We start from the raw sequence: 19,490 nt of genomic DNA on the forward strand, positions 1-19,490 counted from the left end.
GGAAAAGCATGTCTAAATATACGAATGTAAGTAACATTATATTTGTGAAAAATAGTTGATGATTGTGTTAATTTCTAAAGTGCAAAATCTTGATTTCAAGAGGAGTTGCTTGGATTAAGGAAGAAATATGTATGTGACTGGATCCTCGACAATGACAACATCCGAAGAATGGAAGCGCTACACAATTTTGGATTATTATATGATTTGTTTCATTTGTAGACGTTTTGATTGTATGTATAGATTGTAGGTTTTTTGGCTTTGTAAGACACATTATAGGATTTGATATTTATGTACAGATATTTACTGCAATACAATTTTAGTTTTCATGAATAATTAAAGACCACATTGATTTCATTTACTTTGGCTGTGTTTTGATGAATAAGTATTGACCAATCACACTTTTGTGATTGATGATTGTCTTTACTAATTACATTGATTATTTAATGGGGTTTGTGAATTTATTAGTTATTCCTACCTTTCGGGGCAATTTGTTGTATGGTAATCGATTATAATGAATTCGTAATCGATTACCAAAACCAAAATGTGAATTTGAATAGAAAGTTGAACTATGCTCCCCAATTGGGAAAACAACACTCCCCAAGGTTTTGCGTCTATTTTGGGTCAAGTTTTCCCTTTATTGACATGTTTGAGTCAGTTCATTGAGAAGTTGTTTGTTCCTTGCACTAATTAGGAGGTTGAGTCATTTAATGTATGTCATAACAAGTCCCTGTAGGTGGTTTGGTTGTAGGGAGTTGAGTTGAAACAATGATGGACAATATGTGGTATGGTAATCGTTTACAGTCAGGTCGTAATCGATTACAAGGAGCTAAATATAAATTCGTACACAAAGTTGAACTGCACTCCCCATTTGGGAGAACAACACTCCCCAACACCGTTTTGGAGTTTGTTTTTGGTCAAGGTTTTCCTTTGTTGACATGTTTGACTAAATTCCTTCACAAGTTGTTTCTTCCCTACATTAATTAGGAGGCTGAGTGAAGCAATATATGCCAAAACAATTCCCAGTAGGTGGTTTGCTTCTAGGGACTTAAGTTGAAGACCAAGATTGGACAATTTGTGATGTGGTAATCGTTTACAAAGAAAACGTAATTGATTACCAGGAGCTAAATGTGAATTTATACACAAAGTTAAATTGTACTTCTCATCTGGGAGAACAGCACTCCCCAAAAATGTTGAGTCAAGGTTTCTCTTTGTTGATATGTTTGACTACTATTCGTTCACAAATTGTTTCTTCCTTGCACTAATGTTCTACTAAGGCTAGAGTATGTTTGATTAAACAGCCAACCAAAGACCCAATAATAAACTCATTAACAAAGGAAAGTGAACACTAAAAATTATCTGTCTTAGATGAGAGAATAATGCCAGTAGAGACAACATTGGCGAGTCCACATGTACATCTGAGAATAACAGCTGGAAGGCCAGGCACAATGTTCCTCCAAGCATCATCACGAAACGCTCATTCCCTCACAGCAACATCTGCAACCCAAAGATTAACAAATACAAATAGGTAATTAAGATTTAATACAAAATTAACCGCACCTAGTAACCCTTGACATTGTTCGGAAAATTAATCACACTTTGTATGCGCTTACCATCAATATCTTTAATGGGATCAAATCTTTTTCCCATCCTGTTTAATATATATCGAGACCAAAAAGTGAAGATGACAATATATAATGACCATAAAATGCACAAGTCAAAACTATTTCGTCCATACGAAAAGAGAGTGAAAGATAGATACCTAAAATCATGGAAAACAAAAGTATAATGCATAGCTAGAGAAACATACATTTAGGCAAGAAAACTGTTAGCATCATATATGAACTCAAGTCAAAACGAAAACAATTACACACACACAAAAAATATAAGTAAAAGAACAAAGAGTAGCACCTTGTTGTGGTAGTTTAATACAATATTGGAAGAAACAGAGGCCCAAAGACTTTTAAACATGCAATAAAAACACTGACCAAGCTAATCTCATCCGTCAAACTTCTTTATATAAATCCAGAAGAAATGGAAAATTAACATACACAAAGGAAGTTTAAAATGAAAATTTCATCAGCCTAAAATTTTTACCTTTGCAATCGAGGGTTGTAGACAGAAATATGATCCTCTGTGACTGGGAACCAAATACAAAAAAACTCAAATGGAAACATAAATATGCCAATTCAAAATGCGAACTTAACCATTTGAACACAGCAGTACTCACGACAATAAACGCCAATCACCTACACAGTACTCGCGCCAAAGTTGAAGAAGAAATGGAAAAGGACAATAATACCATCAGAAAAGCAAAAACGGAAAGCATTACGTAATCCCAATGAAGAAGGGTATATTTGTGACTTCACAGTGTTGTCTTCAATTTTGAAAACAGCTGAAGAAAAACCTGTGCAAATGACAAAGAAAAAGCATTTAAAGGACATGTGTCCACGAATAAATAAGGGGTAGTGTTGAAATTTGAATTATACATTGTTATCTTATTTATACAGTAGATTTTATATTAATTTCATTTTTTTAAGAAAATTATGTATGTGACACTAGTCTAAATATTGTTTTCTGTTTTTCCTAAATTGTTAAATTTATAGATATACATAAGTGTGTGTATATCTACATTTATTTTTTTATATATAAAAGAAAGACAAAAAGAAAATATGTAAACAAATATAGTTTAAATAAAATGGAAAGAAAAAGAAGGACATAGAGAGGAGAAAAAGAAAAGAGAAGAAGAGTCTATTTATCTAAGTGTACACTACTTGTTTGTTAGATTTTTTAAGTTTTAAGTGTGATCTTTATTATTATTTTCTTGTATTTAGTGATTTTTTTTATAGTGAATTTTTTCTTTGTTATTTCTCTTTTTTGTTGATGTCAAAAGCTTGTTTTATACTTTATTAATGTTACCTTTGATCAGAGAACGGGTTGGTAAGAGGTTGTGTGACCACTTTATATGGTTATTATTTGATAAATGTGGTTTGTTTTCTCTTTTTCTTACCATTTTTGTAATGTCTCTTGAAATTGTCTTTGAGTTAACACAGACTAATCTAAATTATTATTACTATTCACACCACAAAGTAAGAAATATATCTCCTAATTGTATTATTAAGAAATAAAAAAATATGAAACTATTTTGAAAATAATAACATCATCACTTTGTTATTATAATTCTTTTTGAAATTGCACAATCTTAATTATTTCGTTTTTTTCAATACACTCACTGGATAATAATTAGCCATAAACACCATCTATCTAAACTAAATATAACTTAAAACCAACGAGATATTAGAAGGATCCACAACAATAAACAGTACACTACCAACTTGGATGTGATAAATGTGGTTTTGGTAAATCAACTTACAGTTTAGTTTTTTTTTTAAAAAATGGAAAATTGATGATTTGTTAAAAAACAACAAACAAATTCCTAGATTTTAAAACTTAATGTGAAATTGATTTTAAATAGTACAATATAGAATATATTGTGTAGAGAAAGTTTTCGATAAAATATTTCTTAAAAACTTTTATCAACTAAATTAAGTTCATAAACATTAAAAAGGTAAGAATTTAAAAGAATCTATATAAGAAAACTTTTACAAATTAGTTTTCATTTGACTTACTTTCTTTCTTTTATAATTATTTATAAAAAAGAAATTCTAAGCATTTTCTTAGCTTTAAATTGATGCTTAACTATTTTAAATTCTTATGGAAATTATTTTAAATATATATAGTTAATCTCAAATTGACTCCTAAACATTTCGTTTGAAGGATACATAAAATTTAATTACAAAAACGTAATTATGACATGTTTTAATACAATACTAATACCGATTTGCATTGTTAGGTAGTTGAAAAGTAAATTTAGTAAAAAATAAGGAGAGGAAAATGAAAATCGAAAATTAGTTGATGGATCCCCAAAAAGTGCGGGGCACCTCTCATTGAACATGTGAACAAGGCTGAAATAGTTTCATCGCGACGGCATTATAAAAGGAAGAGAAGAAACGTTGTTATTCAACACCCACACATAGTTGAATTTCATTTTGCTTAATCGGATTTCTCTCTCCTTTCTTTCTCTCTTGAGGTTGAGAAAGAGAAGGAGAGAGAGACTCAAATACGATGACTTTCTCCAGGGTGTTTCTCTTTCTTTGTGTCATTTTCGCAGCTTTCATGGCTGTGGCTTCCTCACAATTTCTTGTTCCGGCTCCTGCTCCTACAAGTGATGGTAATTATTTTTTCTCTTTCACATTTTCTTCCTTTTATTATTGGATTTATCGAAAAAGATATTTCCTGAAGAGATACAAAAACCAATAAAATTTGAGTCTAACTATATAAAGGATTGATCATCATTCCACCACTTTCTATCGAAAATTTTAAGATTAACGGATCTTTCACCATAATGTTTTACTTTTTTATTTTTATCCAATACGAGACTTGAACTCACACTTGAATTCTTATCACTTATTACATAATAGATCTCATAATATTCAGTGAACTTTTTCTTATTAATGTTTATGATATTAAGAAAAAATAAATAACCGAAGAGCACTGCATATGGAATAATCCCATTTTATGCGAATCCATAGCTAACAAAATGTTGTTTGCAATTTTCAGGCACCTCAGTTGACCAAGCTGTAGCGTATGTCCTGATGTTGGTTGCCTTGGTTCTGACTTACATCATGCATTAAGGCACCAACGATGTCACAAACACTTAGGAGAAGAGAGATATTTTGATTGGAATAATACATTTTGTATATCTTCTTTTTCTCCAGGAATAGTTTCATTCTGATATATTTTCTTTCAGATATGTTTATTTATTGTGCTTGTGATTCTGAATCATTAGTTTATTTACAAAGGGATAAAGCCAATATAAAAATAAATTGAAGAAGATTTGCTACTTCTTTGTCCATGATTGTGAAATTTAGTTTTCATAACATCACCAATTTCACCATCGCCTGTGCAAGAAAATAAAAGACTGTTAATTGGATCAGCGCAAATATTTGGACATAATTTCAATCTGCGAGAAAAGCAATTCTAGGCTTCTGACTATGGAAAAAAATATATGATATAAGACAATTTTCAAAGTGAAAATGATTGTTTGGATTTTAGAATTAAAAATGAGCAATACAAAAATAATTAATAATTCAGAAAACCCGATCAAATATTACTTAATAAACAGATTTTAAACCTTTTCACAATGTTTGAAAATTAATATATTAAGCATTAATTAATTCTTGAAAATCGCAGAAAATTAAGTCACTTGTATGAATCATGATTCTAACATTTCAAATTTGTAATATACTACACTTTCAATATGATGTTTAATGTTATTAATACATAATTTAGATAATTTTATGTTATTTTTAAATCAATGTAATGAGAGATGAAAAAATTCTTCTAAAAATGCTATATTTAAAAGATTCAAATATATTCTAACAAGTCTAAAAACTAGACGAACTGAAGCTTCGTTCGCTGAACTCCGAAAGAAACAAAATATATTAATATTCATATCATTATTCGTTTAATGAAATTCAAGAAGATGGAAAAATCTTAGACTTCTTTTTTACCTCCTTTAATCTAACAAATGATGACAAGCAAATGAAAGTTTAGTTAGGCAGATTATGGAGAATTTAGATTATGACTTCCATGTATTAAAATACAATTTTCACTATTCTAGTTTTTCTGTTACAATGAAATTTTTCTCTTACACAAATCGTTCCTAAAATTTTTGTACAACATTTTCATTTTCCTCTACAACACAGTTTGTCCTTGTTTTTCCTAAAATTTTTGCACATTTTCATTTTTCCCTACAATACAACTCGTCCTCAGATCAGTACCTTCCTCAGATCAATATCTTTCTGAAGTCATCAACGCTAGCCATCAACTTCCATGGTCTTCATCATCAGTTAGGGTTCAGGTGCATCGACAATGAGTCCTCAATTGTGGTCACCTTCCTTGCTCGTCATCGCATTACATCGTCTATCCTAAAAATCTTGAGGGCCATGAAGGTATTTCTTTATTTTGAGTTTTCCCAACAAAATTTTCTTTATTTTGAATATTTCCGATAGATTTTTTCTGTCATTGAGGTGTATTGCTTGTGCATATTCGACGAATCACTAAGAAACATTGTATAAAGGGTATATATCATCCTTTACCTTTGTTTTCACTTAGAAAGCTTTATTGTGATATGTTTGTATTTATGATATTATATTAAGTTTTTAATGATAAGAACTTTATTGTGACCAATGCATTGCTTCATTGATGTTTGGATGTTCTAGATTCTATGATTTTCATTGTTTGTGATTGTCAAGTTCAATGTGGTGGGAAATGTTGCCCACTACACTTGAATCTGTTTTGCATATTACTAATGTATCATTGGTGGATATATTCGTCGGTATTTATCGACGAATATGAGTCGCTGGTAATTATCGATAGATATAGATCATCGATAATTATCGATGGATGTAGGTCGTCAATAATTGTTTCCAAAAAGAACATTATTAACAGATTTGAGCTTGTCGATAATCCGTTAGAAAACATGCAATATCGACAAATTTTGAACGTTTTCAATGACTTATTTCAACCAATAATGTCAGGGTTTTTTGTAGTGCACTGGCATTAGACCACAACGACATAGACGAAGAACGACAATGGCTGGTGAGACGAACTAAAGAGGGTTGTTTCGCACAGTGAGGAAAAAAGGTACCGTTTTCTCAAAGAATAGGGTTGCTTTCACTAAGAAGAATGAAAACTAACACGGATGGCGACAATGACAACACGAACAAAGAACGATAATGGTTGATGAGACAAATTGAAGATAGTTGCTTCATACTTAATGTGAAGGAGGTTCTGTTTTGTCAAAGATGATGTTTCTTCACTAAAAGGAGGAAAAATTGAATTCCAAATTTTTTAATTAAATCTACTTAAACAATTATTGATGACTTTTATTCATCGGTAATGATTCATATAATTTACTGACAACTATTTTAAGCATATATTTTATTGATTTAATTATCAATGAATATTTTTGTTAGTAAGCGAACTGACACAATTTATCCATAATAGAATATTACCAACAAAAAGGTATTTATTAATTTATATCTGTCGATAATTTCAGTATTTCTTACAGTAAAAAGGTCAAAATGGAAGTGATGAGAGATTATGGAAGAGAGACTTATTGAAAAAATGAGGTGGAAGAGACATTGAAAATAAAGATAAGGTGTGACAAAGCATATAATGAGATTGAGTATAAGAATTGAAGAATTGAAAACAAAAGAGATAATACATTTGTTCTCTTACATAACTTATGTAACTATTTTTTTTTTAAATATACGAAGGAAAATTACATTGGTTCTATTAAACAAATGATGTGGGTTTTTTTTTTTGGTATTTTCCACTAGTGAGCGTATCACGTAAAAAAAAGTTGCTTTAATGACAAAAATGCCACCATTCATTTGTCAGGTTTTTTTAGGTCAAACATTATATTTGAGAGATAAATGACCATTTTTTCACTATTGATCAATGAACAATCCTCCGTATGAACAATAATCAAACTTAGACTTACATCAGGTGTATGATCAATAAAAAAAGAAAATGTCACACTGATACATTAGTTCATATTGTCACTGTTCTAAGAAAGTCAATTCGAGCAAGCTTCGTTCCATAAAAATAAAAGGGTCCTGATTGTTCTCCTCGATCACTTGGTGCTACAAAGGCTACTTTTGTATTTTGTTGCAATAATTGTCATCATGTTTACTTCCAAAAGAATAGTACTGATTGATACTAATTGACTTGCATTTCGTCTAGGATAATTTATTTAAAGAAAGATTACAATTATTTGATCACAATACATGAATTAATGAATACCTTGTGATTGTAATTTGGATTATAGAAATTTGGAAAATGACTCTTAAGTAAAGTTTAAAAAATCTAAAAAATTTATAATTAAGAAAGGTATAAAAAATGTTATAGTGAAGTTTTAATCAGAGAAACTCTTAGGAGAGAGTTTAAATCTCTGTATAACATCATAAGTAAAAAATTGTTTGCAAGTTATAGGTAACTTCTGATCGAAACTTAACAAAAGGAAATATCTAACATTATAAATGAATATAAATGTTTATTATTGATACACAAAGTTTAAAAACAAATACAAATATATAGAAAATTATAAATGAAGAAAATATTAGTATTGTAATTGACATTTTTTGTGCAAATATAAAAGCAATTTTAAGGCCTCAATGACTGTAATCAGCATCCTAATGACTACGTTCAAACACAAGTATAAAGTAACCACAAGCTCAACCGCAATGTTGAAAATGTAGGATGAATGTCATCCATTAGTGACAGAGAAAGAGAACTCATCTTCAGTCGCAGTCCTTGAATTGAAATCCTCTTCACTGACATAATAACAAGAAGAAGAATCATCCTCACCATCATTCTCCTTCACCTCCTCAATCTTTGCCACTGCCTCATTCCAATCCCACCTATTCTCCACACTCCATTTGCAACAAAACATTCCAATCCTGAGCAGCTTCAGCATCTCACTCTCCCCATTCCTAGTCCCCAAGATGTCCTTATCAAACACCTCACCAGTCCATTCTTCCCTCACAACTGAATCCACCCATGTTGCCAAGTCAGAATTATTCCCACCCTTCCCATGTCTCAGATAATTTGCTGGGAACTTCCCTGTCAGCACCTCCAAAATCAGGATCCCCAGACACCACACATCACTTTTCACATTTGGCCTACCAAATTTGCTCGTCTCTGGGGCCTTGTAGGCTGCCATGAACTTCTGAGCATGGCTCTTATTCATCACTTCCACAAGGCCATACTCATTCAACTTTGGCTCAAATGAATGATCCAGCACCACATTAGAGGATTTCAGATGACCATGAGGTACGATTTTTCCTGGAAAGTTTTCATACAGGTAGGCTAAGCCCCTAGCCACCCCTTTTATGATTTTTAAACGGCTGGACCAAGTAAGAACAGAGCCATTTCTGCCTGCAAAATGCAAAAAAATAGTATTCATGATGGTCAGTTTTCTTTAAATCTAAAGCTGTAATAAATCTTAGAAGAAGAATGCAGTTTTAAATAAATATATACCGTGTAGATGACTGGCCAAGCTACCATTTTCGGCGAAGTCATAAACCAAGAACTTATCTTCTTTTCTGTAGTAGAATGCTGCAAGAGGGAGAAGATTAGGGTGTGTTAAAGTTCCAAGCCTTTGCATGTGTTCACTAAACTCCTGTTTCCCAACATTGTTCATGTGCCTAAACCTCTTCACAACCACTGTTGGTCCATTCAGAATCATAGCCTTGTAAGTGGACCCGAAACTTCCACTACCAAGAACGGCTGCTGAGGCACTAAGCAGCTCATGCAAATCAAATCCTCCTCTGTCTTCCCTAACAAAGTTCAATTCGCCATCTCCATCTTTCAAATCAACTGTCATATCAATGGAGTGTGACTCCTTGAAGCCTACACTTTGCTGGGAATTTCCCTGCGTCGGTAATGTTCTGGGTTTAAACCTTTTTCTCCTGTGTTTCTGGATAAATAGAAGTGCAACTATTGAAGAAAAAGCAACAACTGCTACGACTATAATGACAGTTATAAGGATTCTGTGGTTTTTTCCCTGAGGTTTATCAAGGTTTGGTTCCAGTGATCTAGATTCGTTGCCGCCAATCTTGCAGGAACTTAAAGGTTTTCCACACAGGCCTTCGTTGCCTGCGTTGCACAAAAACATGTAAATTGAACATATATGTAACATAGCAAACACAAAAACATCTAAATTGAACATATATGTAACATATCAAAAGATTACAGATAAATCGTGGGTATGCAGTATAAATACCACTTTGGTGGAGATGACTAAATTATAATATTATATATATATATATATATATATATATATATATATATATATATTGCTTTTTGATATTGTCAATTAAATGTTCATATATAATTTTTATCACATTTAATTCACAATATAAAAAATCACAGTGAATATGTAATTTAAATCAGGTTAATGATGACAGAGTTTCAAATGTACTATACATAGAAGTTTATCAATGATATTTGTAGCAAGCTGTGGTACGAATGAAATTAAACGGTTTTAGTTTCGCCAAGAAGTGAGGTTGAAAAAAGATATCAGTAAACATAAATTTTCATAACAAATAAAATAAATTAAATCTGTGGTGAGAAACAACAAACGAATTAAAAATTGTGCCTGTTGGTGAAAAAACAGAAATACTATTAATTTACCAGCAAATGAACTTGGAAACTTGTTGCTTAAGCTTTCTGGTATTTGACCCTCCAATTGGTTATTTGACAAATTAAATACTCTAAAATCCTGCTGTTGAAAATCTGGTATGTTTCCTCCAAAACCATTCCCGCGTAAGTCCAAATCCAAGAGTCTTGGCAAGTTAGCAAGTGACTTTGGAATAGGACCAGTGAAACCATTTTCTGCCAAGAATACCCTCTTCAGTTTTCTCATGCCTTCAAAAGCATCATCTGGAATGTCACCGGAAAACTTGTTATTGGACAGAAACAATGCCCTTAAACTCACAAGTTTTTTGAACTCCGGCATCGGACCCTCAAATGTATTGTTAATGACACTAAAGCTTACCAAAGTTGGCAATTCAACCAAGGTTTCTATATCAATCTTCCCACCCATTTCCATATGTTCTAGTCTCAAGCCATAAAATGTTTGGTTTTTGCGGCATAACAAGCCAGTCCAGCTACATAAACTGGACTCGCTCCCCCAGTCGTTTAAGGCTTTCCCATTTGACAAGGAACCTTTGAACCTCATCAAAATTTGAGCATCTGTGTCTCCCAACGATGGCTCAAAACTAATGCCCAACACAAAGAGCATAACAAGGCAATAATACGGTCTTTTCTGAACCATAATTTAGTTTATCAAACAAGAAGCAAAGAGGGTTATTTGTTGAACAGAAAGGAAATAGAGGGAACGAGACAAATAACAAGAGAAGCACTCAGAATTTGAGAGAAAGTGCCCATATTAAGAATCAATGTCGTGGCATTGACAAAGTCCTACATGCAAAGAATAATCATTAGGCCGGCCATATACGAGTAATGATTCGGACCTTGTTTTCGATGGTTCTTTTGTTTAATAGCATATATTATATTAAGGTGCTTAATTGAAAGCTGTTTTCTCTTGTTATTGAGGAACAAGGTGTCTTCTACTGCATTGGCTTTACTTAATTCGTAACAATTTTCTATAACTTGTTTTTGTCTTGTGTGTGGTTTGTTATACGCTGATGTTACGTTGGTCGTAGCTACTATGTATGTCCCATGTGTTTTCTGTTCTGAATTATGTATATGCATTTGTTTCCCACATAAATTGGTAAGAACTAAGAACTTTCAGAGCTAGGGATAGAAAAGTACAATTTTTTGAAATTCAATCAATAATTATTTAAATTTATAATAATATAATATTATAAAAACTAAATTTATCGACGATTAATATCTATTAGAAACTGCAAAAATTTATCAAGTAATCGTGGTTTTCTGACAAATTACCGAAGAACAAAAATCGGTTGATAAAAGTGTAAGATCCAAGAAAATTATCTATAAAGAAATAAGAGATTGGATGTTTATCACAAGGGTTGCATAACCCAGCTGGTGAAAACTCTTTGTTATAAGTTAGAGGTCATGTGTCCAAATTTAGATAAGTGCATAAATTTATTTATTTGTTTAATTACTATTTTTAGCATGAAAGGTATATATATGCATATGCATGTATATGTTTATGGTGCATGTTGTAATCAAAAGATATGTGATAGCTTGATGGTAGAAACATGTCTAACACCCTAGGGAAAAGGAGCTTGAACCTACCTAAAAGACTTAAGGGTGTATTTTATTTAGCTATGTTACAGTGGTTTTTTTATGCTTAGAGTACATTGCACCTGAACTAGCATAGGAGACCTAATTTAATTAATGGAAATAATCAAGTTGATGCTAACCTTAGATTTTAGAAGTTAATGTGAGGTTTGGGCATTTAGAAAGCAGCAGTCAAGTTGGTGTCATGTTTCCTAGTCTTTATTTTCCAATTCGCTATATATGCAGTATATCTTTTACTAGGAAAGTTTGGATGGATGGATGTTTATTGGTTGACTGTTTTATTAGTTTTGGATCTAGTGTGGTTGATTACCTTGCTGCATTGTTGGGTATGCTATTGTGCATGTTGTGTCAAGACCAAAAAGAGTGTTTAGTTGTTGTGCAATATAGTGTTTGTGGTCAAGATAGAATTAGTTTACTATTTTATTAGAAATAAAATTCTGGTTTGTTAAGGATGTGAGACCAATAGTGTTGAATGGTTCGAGCATGATTGATGATCTTGGATGGTACATAGCAGTTTAAAGGTTATAAGACTTTATATAAGTCGTGAAATCTTGAAATGTGGTGCTGCATTTTCGTATTTGGTTTTTGAAAAACTTTTGGAATCTTGGAAAACGAACTCGTCTAGTTTATATTGTATGTCTCTATTATTTATGGAAACAAATTGATTAAGAATTTACATTAATTAATTTGAAACTCTAAATCTATAATTAATTGAACAATAATCTTTATATAACCAATGATGAATCTTATTTTGAAAAAAATAGTGAAATCATCCTATTTTCTTTATCATTATTTCAGTCTTTTTAAATCCTTTATAAATTTATTTATTTCTATATTTTGTTATGTTATTTTTTAATCTTTTATTTATCTCTATCTTCTTTATTATTTTTATTTTACTAACATTTTTATATAATTTTTATAAGAACTAATTTGTTAATAATCAATTATGTGTTCATTGGCAGACAACTAAGGGTTGAACTAATAATGAAGTTGTTATAGTTTAGTAGTATTAATTTGATCGCGTCAACTACAACAGTCATCCTTCTTATCAAGTTCCATGAAAATTTGTTTAATTTCTTCATCTTCTCTAGGTTTTCCTCCTAGTTCAACGGTCTGCCACCCCCCCCTCCCCCTCAGCCCCGTTCTCTTTCTGGATTAGCCAAATTTCTTCACTTTTTCATGTTTTTCTTGCCTTCTTCGTGGAATGCTTGGATTGACTTCTTGTATTCTTGATTATTTGTTATTCTTAGATTTATATTAAGGTGTTATGAAACTTTAACCAATTTATTTTCATACCTCAATGAACTCAACTTAGCTACAGCTGCACTAATACATTCCAAAATATCCAAATAAAATTTATGCAACTAAAAAGATATTTTTAACATATGTTTTCCTATATCATGCTTAATAATCTCAATTATAACAAATCCTAATTAAAATATTCTTGTAAAGTACAAAAAATCAATTATGAATCCAATATTAAAGGCTAAATGAAGGCATAAATATGCACTCATCACTATGACATATTCTTTCAAAAGTGTTTAGTTTCTTCTTCTTTTCTTCAAAATATAGGTTTGACTCCTTGAATTTGTATGATCCTGCAAAAAAAAAAAAGTGAAATTGGAGTGATTAACATGAATTTTACACACAATCAAAGAAAAATAAGTGTTAAATTATCATTGAAATCTATTAATATCTAGTACTTATTAAACACATATTTGTTGAACAAAGATATATACACATACATATTTAAATGAGGAGGACATTCTTGAAATAGCACAAGATTCTTTTACTTGAAAGTACTAAATCATATTTATTATTGATTGGATTTCTCTATCTCAGTTAATACGATGTCTCTTATATTTTCTTTTTATGATGGAATAATACGTTCTCAAACAATTGAATCTATAGAGCAAGTCAATAAGATCATCTTATCTTGAATTGATAATGCAAAATATCTTTGTAATAGGATAAGATTGCAAGTTAATGAATCGAGAAAAAATATTATTTCTGCCACAATCATCATAGGAGAAAGCATTGGTTATAAGATTTTATGTCAATAATGTAGATTGTTCCTTCTAATTCAAGATAATCTTTTAAATTTCAAAATAGATAATATCTAATATCACTATGTTTTTGTAATGATAATCAATAAGAAGTAAGGTTAATCATTTTCAAAAGTTGTACTTTATCTTTTATATTAAATATTTTCAAGTATATATGTTATTAATTTTAGAGTGAAAAAAAAAAAGATTGAAAACGAAGATGAAAATGACTACACAAAAAATAGAAAAATGTTTTTTTAACAACTTTTTTTTACAATTTTTTTATAATTTATGTGGTATCTCTTGATTGGTTCTTTTCAAATATATGAACTAATAAAATAGTGATACATAATTTATTGTTAAAAAGTTATTAAAAAAGTTAACCTAGATCCAAAAAAATTATGCATGGTGTATAAAAAGTTTTAAAAAACTTAAAAAACAGGAGCATGTAGCATTTCATAATACATATAAGGTATAAACTTTCTCCTATAATTGTAATTATTTTTCCAATAATATTTTATGTTTCTTAATTGCTTAGTGTGGATGAAATGTAGATGAATGTACTTGATAAATATTTCAAACTTCTCTATAATTATTTTCAATCCCTGTTATATAATAGAAAGTTATAATAAAATATTTACAAAACATTTAAATTCAAATCAATATTATTAACTTTGGAAATCAAATTAATTATTGTACAACAAATGTTACGTAAATATTATATTTTTTTCTATGTAATAAATATTATTTTTAATTGAAAAATTCCGGTGTAGGACATGTCAGGATGCTAATATATATATATATATATATATATATATATATATATATATATATATATATATATATATATATATATATATATATATATATATATAGTCTTATAATCAGAAAGAAAATGTATATTTAATAACATGGTATCGTATTTAAAATAGCTTAATGTCAACGTAAGGCATTGAACATTCTCATTTAACACATTTAGCACCACCATACGTGTTTCTTTTTTCATACGTATGCACTGTTATTATCATTCGCGGGTTTATCGGTGGTTGACCTGTAACGAGTTTCTCTCTCCGCATTTACTTGGTTACATGCTAAAGCCACACCCCTATCGTAAATAACCATAATGACTCGATACCTGAGTCAAATACAATGGTTTTCATTCGGTGCTCACAGCCAAACGCGTGTTCAACTCACGAGAAAAAAAATGGTTTTCGTACTGCTGTACAACAATTAAGGTTTTTTTTTTTTTTTCCTTTTTTACACTTTGTAGTACAGCACACTTGAGCTTTGCATTGCACTAGTACAATGAAAGTTGGTGAAGTGTTTGTTAAATGAGATGCCATGTACCTTTTTTTCTTTCTTTTTTTTCCTTTTTTAGCACCGGCATAAATATTGCACCGTTTTGCGAATCTCTGTTTGTGCAGTCTCTCTTATAAGGTTGATTCTGACAAGATTATCAAACCCTCACAAAGGTTTGGGAGATTCTAATCTGCCCCCATTTTGAGTTTACTCATCACAAACACGCACACCAAAACTTGTTTGGTGATCCTGTACAGCGTTCGGAGGTTTTGGAATCGGGGAAGGTGATGCATGTCCATTTTGTCTTTTCGGATCATTGGAGGATTGTGTTCTTGCGACGACACTGCTTTCAATTTGCATCATCCTGTCATTGAACTCCATTCTTTTCTCATCCAAAAGGAAAATTTGAGGTATGACATTTGATTTTGGCTTATTTTGAAAAAGGTTTTGTCTTTCTTTCTATTAGATTCTTTGAGAGATTTTTTGAAAGAAATATTTTAAATTTATTTTGTTTCCAGGCAAGTGTGTGCATATATGGCAAAAAGGAAGAACTTTTTGTCATTTCTTTTGTTTTCTATCACTTTATTTCTTACAACAAAGTGGGTGACTCGAATTTTCTCCTACAAATTATAACTTGTTACCAAATTTGGGCTGGAGTTTCTCTCTTTGCAATATGGACACTTCTTAAAACAGAGATGATAGATAAGAAAAGAGGATTTTCTCATTCCTTTTGTTTTGTGTCACTTAATGTTTTATGAAGATGTATTAGTCATATCTATTATGGTTGATCAAATCTAGATTTCTAAATTGCAAGTTAAATAGAGATGCCAAGTGAGATGTAGCAGGGTAGACACTTGAACGCAATTGTTTCCTTTCTAACTGTCAATTTTTATTGGAAGATTGGTTCAATGAACACCTCAAACCACGAAGAACTAGAAGAGATTCAGAACTGTGACAATGATGATATCGAAAATGCTGAACTAGAAGAGCCAGAGGGCCAAAGTAGCATGGCATCATGGAAAAGTCAGATCACAATTCGAGGACTAATAACTAGCTTCTTCATTGGTATCATTTATAGTGTGATTGTGATGAAGCTGAATCTCTCAACCGGACTTGTTCCAAATCTGAACGTTTCAGCAGCACTCCTTGGTTTTGTGCTTGTTCGAATTTGGACTATGCTGCTTGAAAAAGCTAATGTTGTTACAACACCTTTCACTAGACAGGAGAATACCATAATTCAAACTTGTGCTGTTGCATGCTACAGCACTTCTTTTGGAGGTGACAAGTTAAAGTGAATTCTATAATTTCTTGTGTATATTAATGAATAAGTGATGGTGTTTGTTCATGTCGGTTTTTGACTTTTACTTGATTATATGTAGGTGGTTTTGGGTCCCACCTCTTGGGTTTGAATAGGAAAACGTATGAGCAAGTAGGGGTTGATACACCGGGGAATACTCCAATTACCAAGGAGCCTGGAATTGGTTGGATGACAGCCTTTCTCTTTGTAACATACTTTGTCGGGCTAGCGATTTTGGTTCCTCTTAGGAAGGTATTTCTTATGATGAGCAGCCTTCAATGGTTTTCACTTGATTAATTGAACATATCTGGTTGTCAAAGGTTGTTATTCTCAATATAGATGTGATGAATTCTGTTTCAAATTAATTTGGTTGGAAGTAACTTGAATTGTGTTGCTGCCTGATCTGATCCAAAGTATGGTATTTACAGTTGATGATCATTGATTACAAATTGAGTTATCCAAGTGGAACTGCTACAGCCGTCCTTATTAATGGGTTCCATGCTCCCAAAGGTGATGAGATGGCAAAGTATGAATAAGCTTTTATTTTTCATCTTCTGTCTTTTTCAAGTTGAACGTAGCAAGTTTTTATACGTATTAAACTAGTTTATTACATCTTTCACAGGAAGCAGGTTCATGGTTTTATGAAATTCTTCTCGTTCAGTTTCCTTTGGTCTTTCTTCCAATGGTTCTATGCTGGTGGAGTGCAATGCGGATTTGTTCAGTTTCCTACTTTCGGATTGAAAGCATGGAAAAACTCGTGCGTGGTTTCATCTTTCTTCTAGAGTGTGAACCATCAAATAATTGCCCTTCATGATTAAAAAATGTGTGAATTTTGCAGATTCTACTTCGATTTCAGCATGACTTACGTTGGAGCAGGAATGATTTGTTCACATCTTGTCAACTTATCCTTGCTTTTCGGTGCTGTTCTCTCTTGGGGCATTATGTGGCCATTGATCAGGGGACTAAAAGGACAATGGTTCCCTGAGAGTTTACCAGAAAGTAGTATGAAGAGTCTTAATGGTTACAGGGTCAGAAACGAACTACAATAAAAGACTCTCCAATCTAATTTTATTTAAGTTCTTCCATTTTTCAGGCCTTAAGTAACCTTCCCCTATTTTCTTGATGCAGGTTTTTATTTCCATAGCATTGATCCTCGGTGATGGGTTGTACAATTTCGCCAAAATTTTGCTTTTTACCGCCACAAATATCCATGCCACCATGGAAAGGAGGAGTAAAAAATCACGTAAGCTGAAGAGTGGTTTATAGTTTGTATAAGTCATATTTAAAAAATAATCTAATATTGGGTGCAGCTTCAATTTCAGATAACCAGGGTCCTGATGATCTTAAACGTAACCAAGTGTTTGTAAGAGAAAGCATTCCAATGTGGTTAGCATTGTCAGGGTACATACTGCTCGCTGCCATTTCTATCATAGCTATCCCTTTCATTTTCCCTGAGGTGAAGTGGTATTATGTGGTGGTTGCGTATATTCTAGCACCAACTCTAAGCTTCTGCAACGCATACGGTGCTGGATTAACTGACATGAACATGGCCTATAACTACGGGAAAGTGGCTCTCTTTGTGCTTTCTGCATTAGGTGGGAAAAGGCACGGCGTGGTTGCTGGACTCGTTGGTTGTGGCGTGATCAAGTCTCTTGTTTCCACCTCTTCTGACTTGATGCAAGATTTCAAGACCGGTCATCTGACCTTCACTTCCCCTCGATCAATGCTTGTTGGTCAAGCTATTGGCACAGCAATAGGTTGTGTTGTTGCTCCTCTGACATTCTTCCTTTTCTACAAGGCTTTCGATGTGGGGAATCCAGATGGTGAATACAAAGCACCGTATGCGATCATTTACAGAAACATGGCGATTCTTGGTGTGGAAGGCTTTTCTGCCCTTCCGCACCATTGTCTGCACCTGTGTTGTGGGTTCTTTGCATTTTCTGTGGCAGCCAACTTGGTGAGAGATTTTAACCCCAAAAACATTGGGAGATGGATCCCACTTCCAATGGCAATGGCTGTACCTTTTGTAGTAGGTGGATACTTTGCTATTGACATGTGTGTGGGAAGTTTAATCGTGTATGCATGGCACATACTAAAAACCAAAGAGGCTACTTTGATGCTTCCAGCAATTGCTTCTGGTTTGATATGTGGGGATGGATTGTGGATTCTCCCTTCATCTATTCTTGCTTTGTTTAAGGTTCGTCCCCCAATTTGTATGAGATTCTTGGAAAGGGCTTAGAACTTCACTTGCAGAGATGTAATCAAATTCTGTGTCACATATCACTTTTACGTTGCCAGGTAGAATAATTATGAAAACTAGTGCATGGATGTGTGTCTTTTTTTTTTTTATTATTGTAAGTAATTAATTTAATTTAAAAAACTATTAAATATAAATAAACTGTCACTGAAACCAGAATATAATTATTTTAGTTTAAAATGTTATTAAATTTAAATAGTTAAAAATATTATTAATTAATTTAAATAAACAATAACTTAAAAGATAAAAAATGACAAAAAAATTATTTTAATTTAAAAAAATAATCTTTATTGTGACATCCCAAAATATCATATACACATATAATATAATAGGATTCAACTATTATAATATGTAAAAGCAGTTGAGAGATAGAGATAATAGTATTTAAATATGTATACAGTCATCCAAAAGATAGAGGGAATTAAAACGAAATCAAACTTGAGTACAAGTTTCCAAAGTTCTCCAAAATACAAGGCTATTGAAATTTTAAAAAGACCTAAAAAGTTTTTCAAAAGTGTCGAACTATATAAAATAAAAGCTAGGAATTTTTCAAAATAACAAGCTAATCAACTAAGAGCTAGTAGAAGGCCTAAGTACTAGGGGCTGGGTTTTCTTCAACCTCCAAAGCTTGCTCCAATGGTACATCATCACCTACTGCTCACATCCAAAGGATTGGATGATCATCGCAAGGGGGAAGACAAACACATACAACACATACAATGCAAGGGTGAGC

The 19,490-nt window shown here is 32.0% G+C and overlaps 2 protein-coding genes across 4 annotated transcripts; one reads left to right on the top strand and one right to left on the bottom strand.

Annotated features, from left to right (window-relative positions):
- Positions 1-8,332: 8,332 nt before the first annotated feature.
- LOC108336908 (pollen receptor-like kinase 5) lies at positions 8,333-10,903 on the bottom strand. Its single transcript, XM_017573353.1, has 3 exons — positions 10,261-10,903; positions 9,106-9,723; positions 8,333-9,003 (listed from the first exon to the last, which is right to left on the bottom strand). The coding sequence occupies exons 1-3, from the start codon at positions 10,901-10,903 to the stop codon at positions 8,333-8,335; spliced, it is 1,932 nt and encodes a 643-aa protein (XP_017428842.1).
- Positions 10,904-14,984: 4,081 nt separating this feature from the next.
- LOC108337100 (metal-nicotianamine transporter YSL3-like) lies at positions 14,985-18,783 on the top strand. Of its 3 annotated transcripts, XM_052881064.1 has the most exons (9): positions 14,985-15,139; positions 15,329-15,613; positions 16,103-16,481; positions 16,583-16,752; positions 16,929-17,026; positions 17,123-17,257; positions 17,339-17,528; positions 17,629-17,743; positions 17,811-18,783. In XM_052881064.1, the coding sequence occupies exons 3-9, from the start codon at positions 16,112-16,114 to the stop codon at positions 18,737-18,739; spliced, it is 2,007 nt and encodes a 668-aa protein (XP_052737024.1). In that variant the 5' UTR covers positions 14,985-15,139; positions 15,329-15,613; positions 16,103-16,111; the 3' UTR covers positions 18,740-18,783. The 3 variants fall into 3 exon arrangements, with proteins under 3 accessions (XP_052737024.1, XP_052737023.1, XP_052737025.1); XM_052881063.1 differs by lacking the exon at positions 14,985-15,139 and having other exon boundaries at positions 15,169-15,613; XM_052881065.1 differs by lacking the exon at positions 14,985-15,139 and having other exon boundaries at positions 15,169-15,613; positions 17,823-18,783.
- Positions 18,784-19,490: the final 707 nt, after the last annotated feature.

The sequence above is a fragment of the Vigna angularis genome, chromosome 7, assembly GCF_016808095.1.
Source record: "Vigna angularis cultivar LongXiaoDou No.4 chromosome 7, ASM1680809v1, whole genome shotgun sequence".
Taxonomy (NCBI): domain Eukaryota; kingdom Viridiplantae; phylum Streptophyta; class Magnoliopsida; order Fabales; family Fabaceae; genus Vigna; species Vigna angularis.

What these genes read in the sequence shown, in the direction of transcription:
- LOC108336908 (XM_017573353.1), bottom strand. Translation starts at nt 10,903, where the DNA reads ATGGTTCAGAAAAGACCGTATTATTGCCTTGTTATGCTCTTTGTGTTG. An exon ending in GTTTCCAAGTTCATTTGCTG is followed by an intron (nt 9,724 to 10,260) that starts GTAAATTAATAG and finishes TGTGCAACGCAG; the next exon opens with GCAACGAAGGCCTGTGTGGA. An exon ending in CTTGGCCAGTCATCTACACG is followed by an intron (nt 9,004 to 9,105) that starts GTATATATTTAT and finishes TGCATTTTGCAG; the next exon opens with GCAGAAATGGCTCTGTTCTT.
- LOC108337100 (XM_052881064.1), top strand. Translation starts at nt 16,112, where the DNA reads ATGAACACCTCAAACCACGAAGAACTAGAAGAGATTCAGAACTGTGAC. An exon ending in CTACAGCACTTCTTTTGGAG is followed by an intron (nt 16,482 to 16,582) that starts GTGACAAGTTAA and finishes GATTATATGTAG; the next exon opens with GTGGTTTTGGGTCCCACCTC. An exon ending in TTTTGGTTCCTCTTAGGAAG is followed by an intron (nt 16,753 to 16,928) that starts GTATTTCTTATG and finishes TGGTATTTACAG; the next exon opens with TTGATGATCATTGATTACAA.